The 7,068-nt window shown below is 33.4% G+C and overlaps 1 protein-coding gene across 1 annotated transcript; it reads left to right on the plus strand.

Annotated features, from left to right (window-relative positions):
- The first annotated feature begins 930 nt into the window (after window positions 1–930).
- Window positions 931–1,793, plus strand: LOC102600474 (uncharacterized). The gene is made up of 2 exons (XM_015304979.1): window positions 931–934; window positions 1,024–1,793. The coding sequence occupies exons 1-2, from the start codon at window positions 931–933 to the stop codon at window positions 1,692–1,694; spliced, it is 675 nt and encodes a 224-aa protein (XP_015160465.1). The 3' UTR covers window positions 1,695–1,793.
- Window positions 1,794–7,068: the final 5,275 nt, after the last annotated feature.

A 7,068-nucleotide genomic window follows, 5' to 3' on the forward strand; every position in this document is an offset into this window, starting at 1 on the left:
ATTGTGTATGACACATCACTTATTATTTTATTTTTAAAAAAAAAAACTTTTTCTTTTTCACTCCATTCTTCCATCTTGTTCCTTGACCAACCATTATAAATCTCTTTTCTCCATTGATGCCAACAAACATAATTAAAATACTTTAATATGCCCTAATATTTATACACAAATTTATACAACACACTCTATCTAGTTTCACAAATACATTCAATAATTACTTTTTACTCTCCAAAACTATCAGATCTTGGTCACCTTACCCCATAAAAATGTAAAGAAAGACAAATAAAAAATATTTAGCACTTTGATTATATATCTACAGGTAACAGTAGACCAAATTTATGTATTTTCTGATTTTGTTAGGAAAATTATTTATAAATTTTTTCTTGTCTTTTTATTTATTTATAATTAATTTTTAGTCTAAAAATTATATGTTTACACATTTTTTACGTGTGAAATCATACATTTGTTTCGATTCAATAATTTAGTTGTTACATAAGCTTGGTCAACGGGTCAGAAGGGTTTAAAATGTTGAGTTGTATTGAGGTTAAGTGTGCAATTGACAAATGAGTAAGTAGAAGTCTCCATAATACAAACTCATACAAGTAAATGGATCCATAAGACCATTTCACCTTAAAAGAAAGTGACAACTTTATGTGATTAACTTAACAATCTAATAGACGAATGAAACAAAAAAAATCAACTTTTGCAATAAAATTAAAGTATCTAATTTGAACACTTCATAACAAATTGAGGTGTTAAATTGAAACAATGCATAATTAATGAAATATGTAACAAGAAGTGGGGTTGTTATGTAGTAAGCCTACTATATTAAGAGGCAAAAAATTGATCTTTACATACATACAGTATATAGAAAGAAAGAAAATCCAGAAGAAGAGGAAGTACTTTATTGCTTGAGAAATTATTCTCAAAATGGGTAACGAGCTGTCTAGACAAGGGGAAAATTTGCGTGATCTCCAGAACAGAAATGGATGCAACTTTCCTGGTTATGATTATCGTGTACAGGACAGAAAAAATTGGATGTCAACACTTGCCCCCGAGAGACTTCATGCGAACCAGATTGTTTGGCCAGGTACGTACACAAAAAAACAGATTTAGAATTTGAATTTTATACGTTCATAATTTTATGCCATGACATCCTTAATGGCTACAACGTTGATGTTGTTATCAACGATGTCAAGAGATTCCTGTTGGAAACACATTCAGAGATAATAATCCTGGAAATAAGTAGAGAGTTTGGCCAACAGGATCCATCAGATTTTGACAGGTATTTGGAGGCTGAGCTAGGGGAGTTTCTCATCCACCAAGATGACAATGTTTTCAACAAGACTATAGCAGAGCTATTGCCAAAACGAATAATATGCATTTGGAAACCAAGAAATTCTCCTGAACCTAGACAAGGAGGTCCCTTATGGAGTTCATGTTACCTAAAAGGTGACTGGACAAACACTGACTTACCTGAAACAAAATTTGAAAACAATATGCAGCATTTGAGCAACCAACCACCAGTAACATCCCGGATATTCTTTTACAAGGTGGAGAACACAGTGACAGCACAGGCAAATGCTATAAACCTGTTGTTTAGTACACTGTGGGTGGAACAACTGAATCTACGGATTCAACCATTTGCAAGGTTGTTTATAATGGAATGTATTTCTCGAGGTTATGGTGATTGATTACAAATATTTTCATCAGACTTCATAGAGGAGGATTTTGTGGATGCGTGCATTGGTCTTACCAATGCAAGGATCGAAGGGCAGCTCTGAATCTGAACAAATATTATTTACAGTCGTATAAATATGTGTTTCAAGAATTTTAATTATGTACTTGAATGTGTGCCATAGGTAGCTTGTTTGATTCTCTAGTCCTTTTTTAAGTGCCTGAATGTGTCTTCTGCTATATATCTGTAACTAAGAATACGTGAATTATCACTTGCATGTTTGGTTGGTGTATTCGTTCATCATGGTCTCTTGTTTTGTTAAGCTCCAAATACTGTCTCAGTTAGTAAATATTGTCTGCAAACTTATGAAATTAATTCTTGTATATATGTATTTGGATTCAAGCTTTTGTTAAAAAGATGCATCTATGGTCTAGAAGAAGATTTCTAAACTGTCATGAATGATGATAGTGAGGGAAAAGAAAATGACAAGAGAGATAGGAAGACCAATTGAGTATGCAAGGACAAATATGAAAGAAGCTCTTAACTGTCATCCCCAATATAGTCTCAGAAACAGAGGTGTGCACATAAAAACTCAAATGTCAGTTTACCCCCTCAGCTACACTAACAACAATAGGTGATCCATCATAACTCTTTCCTCTTATGCATTTCAAGTTAGCAGTCTTCTAAGTTCTATTGATTCGAAGATAATGAGAACACTTTGGACACTTCTATCCAGCCACTTTGTAGCTACACTAGTTAATCAGTTGTACAATAATAACATATGATATAAGTATAATGATTCACCAATTGTATCTCAATTTTGCATAGCTAAAGCTTACCAATAGTGAAACTATGGTAATGAGCGAAATAATAAATAGTGCAAAATACCTTTTCATGGCTAATGAGTTGATTCAGAGGTATGCGAAAGATTTTGCCCTCTCAAGCCCCTTGCACTATTTACATCAGCCTGAGAAAGTAGGTTAGATCCAGAATACTCAGCCACATCCAGAACGTCCAATCAGTGGCAGACCCAGGATTTTCACGAAGTGGGTTCAAGATATAAAAATATACCTAATATTATTTGTAATTTTTATGAGGCTAACAACATACATATCTGACTATACTAAACAATGTTAATACATTTGAAAAAAAATTACATTGACTTATGAATGAGACGGTAAATAACAAGATGGACGAAAAATAGGCTTCAATATAAACTAAGAAAATAAAGAATATTATGAATGATTTCTCTTCATTCAACATTTAACAAATAAAAATAAAATATTAAAAAAAATAATTATAACCTTAATTTCATAATCAAATACATAGAAATATACCTAATATTATTTGTAATTTTTTGTTGATTTTAGAATGATAAGGGATTTTTTAGTTGAAGAAATAAAAAATAACCACAATAATCATATATGTATATATAAAGACTAGAATCAAGAGCGAAAAACATTCAACAAAGAAGAAGACAAAAGGGTTTTTAGAATTGAGAATAATAGAAATTAGTGCCTTGTTGATTGAGTTTTTTTTTTTAAAAAAAATTAAAAACAAAAAGGACAAAAGTTATTGACTATTGGACTTTTAATTGTAAAAGTAAAAAGTTATTCTACTTTTTATAGTTTCTAAGTAACTAAAAGGACAAAAGTTACACTTACATAGAGGACAAAATTGTGTGTGAACATTTTATATATCAAAAAAACAAATTAAAACTGCCACGGGGATTCGATCCCGGGTTGGCTGGGAAAATTGATCCCCTCAACCACTCAGCTAAGCTTTAGACTTGTGTTAGTGGGTTCAAAATTTAATATATACATATAAAATTTTAAAAACTGATTAAATATACATATATATACAGTGTTATTTTTCAACGAAGTGGGTTCATATGAACCCACTTGAACCACTGTAGGTCCGCCCCTGCGTCCAATACAGGGTTGTTTTGCACCAATACACTCATAAAATGACGTAATTCTCATACTTCCTCCTTTAATTTTTGTATGTCACTTCTTAAAGAAGCAACATTTGCAGCATATTGCCGTTTGAATTTGCTGATTTCTTCATCTATTTTTAGATAACTTGCTGTCACTGATTTACCATCAATGTTGACATTTGAGTTGACTTCATCATCTTTGTCACTATCAACCTTCATCACAACATCTCTTTACCCATAATTAATCCATCTTGTATAACCTTCAATAAATCCGTAGCATATTAGATGATCATATATTACATTTCTTCTATACCAACGGATATTACAACACTTTGCACAAGGACATTGGATTTCTTCGCCTTGAGGATCTCCAACAGTGTAAGCAAAGTCCAAGAAACATCGAACACCATTAATATATTCCTTGGGATATCTCGGTAAATCCATCCAATACTTGGACACATCTTGAGCAAACCTTAATAGTCAAACATCGATATTAAGACTTCAAATATATATTTAATTATGCATTACCAATACTTTACAAACATATCAATAATATGGGTAAAAACTATGCCTAGTGAATTCAACTTGGAAATCAAGATGGGTGTTTGACTATTCCAAATCGAGATTGCAGTCTTCATATACCAATCCTTCCACCAAAAATAAAGGTTGAGGGTATTTTTAGACCAAAATGTGAAAGGAGAATATTTGTGAACCATTTTCCATATGTTAAAGGTATTTTTATGGCTCTTTTCCGTAACAATATTAAAAGTTCTCGAACAAGTCTAAAATTTATCCTCAACTAGTGGCTATCATATATATGGATCTTAAAACAAAAATGTCAAAAGGATATTAAAAGAGTGATAAACAAATGACATCGTAATAAGAAACATAAAGAGGATAAGAATTTCATACCGAGTCATGATACTGATTGTAGCCTAAAGCCAACTTCAAGTCGACTGCCAATCTTTCCAGATACAGATTAATCTTCTAGGAAAAAAAGAAGAAAAAAGACAACTATATGTCATTATTATCATGGATAACAACATAAGATGGACAAGAATCAAGAAGTTTTAGCTAGATAAAAATAAAAATGTAGTAAAAGCAGTACAGTTCAAATTTAGTATAAGAAACTTTAGTGCACATTTAACAAATCACGTCTCATTGTTTGTTGTTTCCCTTCTCTTGGTAAAAACCATTTGTTACTGTTAAGAAAATTAGTCTTAGGCTCTTAAGCCCATGGCAGGTAGTCCAACAGGCAATATCAGAATACCTATCCTAGAGCAATACCTGATATTTATGTTGGAGAAAAGGTGTTGACGAACTTGTAAACAGAAAGGATATGAAATAAACGGTTTCATTTTAGATTAGAGTCTGAAATCAGTGCTTATCAGCCTTGTGAAAACAGCCAGAGATGCGAATGAAATCTATTCAAGGTCGTAAATCCAAGGCAATTGTATGAGATAGGCATTCTGATATTAGTATATATCTTAATTTCATAAGCACAATAACATAACCCGTGTAATCCTACAAGTAGAGTCTGGAGAGGGTGAGGGTAGGATGTATGCAAACCTTACCACTGTATCAAAGGACAGAGAGGTTGTTTCTAACACACGCGCGGCTCAAAATATGTTTAGACTGTTATCTCCTGTATTTAGGTTAGTCCAAAAATACAGAAACATAAAGTAGATGAAATAGACGGAATGATTTTAATCTGAGTCCACAGAAATCACTGTGTTTCCTTAAGAAATTTAATCCCCTCACTGTACCCGAGATTGCAGATTAATTCCTCCTAAGATAAAATGGATTAACCTGTTAAAGAAGTAGTGGTACCTCAAACTTCAATAACTTCAGCGAACGCAGACAATTTTGTGTATGTAAGAAAATGTATGCAGAGAGAAAAAAAATTCAGTGTTTAAAATCAGAAAAAACATCTCTATTTATAGCCATTTACAGCAAGGAATGCGTCTGTTCAGACAATTCTGTTCAGACCCTTTTTTTCCAGAAGGTTGTGTCTTTTGGGAAAAATAACAACTTTTCGGAACGTTATTACCATTTGCCTATGAATTTCAAATAAATTCCATTGCGCCAAATTAATTATGTTATTTAACTAACATTCTGAATTAATTTATAAGAGAAAAGAAATGAATTAACAAGATTGATTAAATAAATTTTGTCCAAAAAATATTATCAATCAATCACATGCCAAATCCGAATCCGAAGCCGAAGCCGAAGCCGAGCGAGCGACGACGACGGCGCGAGGGGGCACCTTCTTCTTAACCCTTTAAGAACTAAATGAAGTGTTTCCTAATATAAGGACAACAATTTCCATTCTTCTACCAATATGGCAAAAATGACTTTTCATTTTCCCTCCAAAATTAGTTCCCCCACTTTCATTGGTTCCCCCACTTTCATTGGTTCTTCCTCTTTCCATTTTCTCTTTTTTATTTCTCATTCACACTTTGCTAAACCCAACAATCCCCCACATGAATGGGGAATGGCTATAGTTAAAACATATGCATGAAAAACTTGTGTGTCTTATAAGTAAGAGTTAATCGCATCTGGATAAGTAGGTTTCCCTTTAAACTTTCCGTAGTGAACATATATCGGATATACTCGATCAATCGATAGATTTGATATCTTTGAACCGTCGAGCTTTGGTGTATACCTAAACAACATAAGTCACACAATCAACCCTTGAATTGTTTTTGGTTCTCATTATTTTGTTCGTTTTAGCCATGAACACATCTCGATTAATAAGTGCTTAGAGAACTGGCATTACCGGATTCTCCTTGAAGCGGCTTACACTTCACACTTACATAGATGGTTTCTAACTGTGTTATCCCGTAGATACACCATTTGATATACCCTGTATCAAACTTAGAAACCATTAAAAGGTCCTTATGCCTTTATCCTGGTTACTGAACATTGTCTCATCATGAGAATGGACCATCAAATATGTTTTGACAGTCATCTATGACTTTGTTTGATCTCCTTGAACCTAGATCTTGGGATCTCCAGTCTTCTAGGTAGAGTTACCACCACGATGACTTGTTCTCGGCCATAGTCCCATTCCCGTCGATGATCTCTCAACTCCCTCTCTAGTTAGGCCTTTTGTAAGTGGATTCGACACATTATCTTTTAACTTTACATAGTCAATTGTGATAATTCCACTAGAGAGTAATTGTCTAACAGAGTTATGTCTTCGTCTTATGTGACGAGACTTCCCGTTATACATAACACTTCCAGCCCTTCCTATTGCAGCTTGACTATCGCAGTGTATGCATATAGGGGCCATTGGTTTGGGCCAAAACGGAATATCTTTTAAGAAATTCTGGAGCCATTCAACTTCTTCACCTGCCTTGTCTAAGGCGATGAATTCTCACTCCATTGTAGAGTGAGCTATACATGTTTGTTTGGATGATTTCCAAAATATTACTCCTCCACCAATAGTGAA

The sequence above is a fragment of the Solanum tuberosum genome, unplaced genomic scaffold (assembly GCF_000226075.1).
Source record: "Solanum tuberosum cultivar DM 1-3 516 R44 unplaced genomic scaffold, SolTub_3.0 scf00647, whole genome shotgun sequence".
NCBI classification, from domain to species: domain Eukaryota; kingdom Viridiplantae; phylum Streptophyta; class Magnoliopsida; order Solanales; family Solanaceae; genus Solanum; species Solanum tuberosum.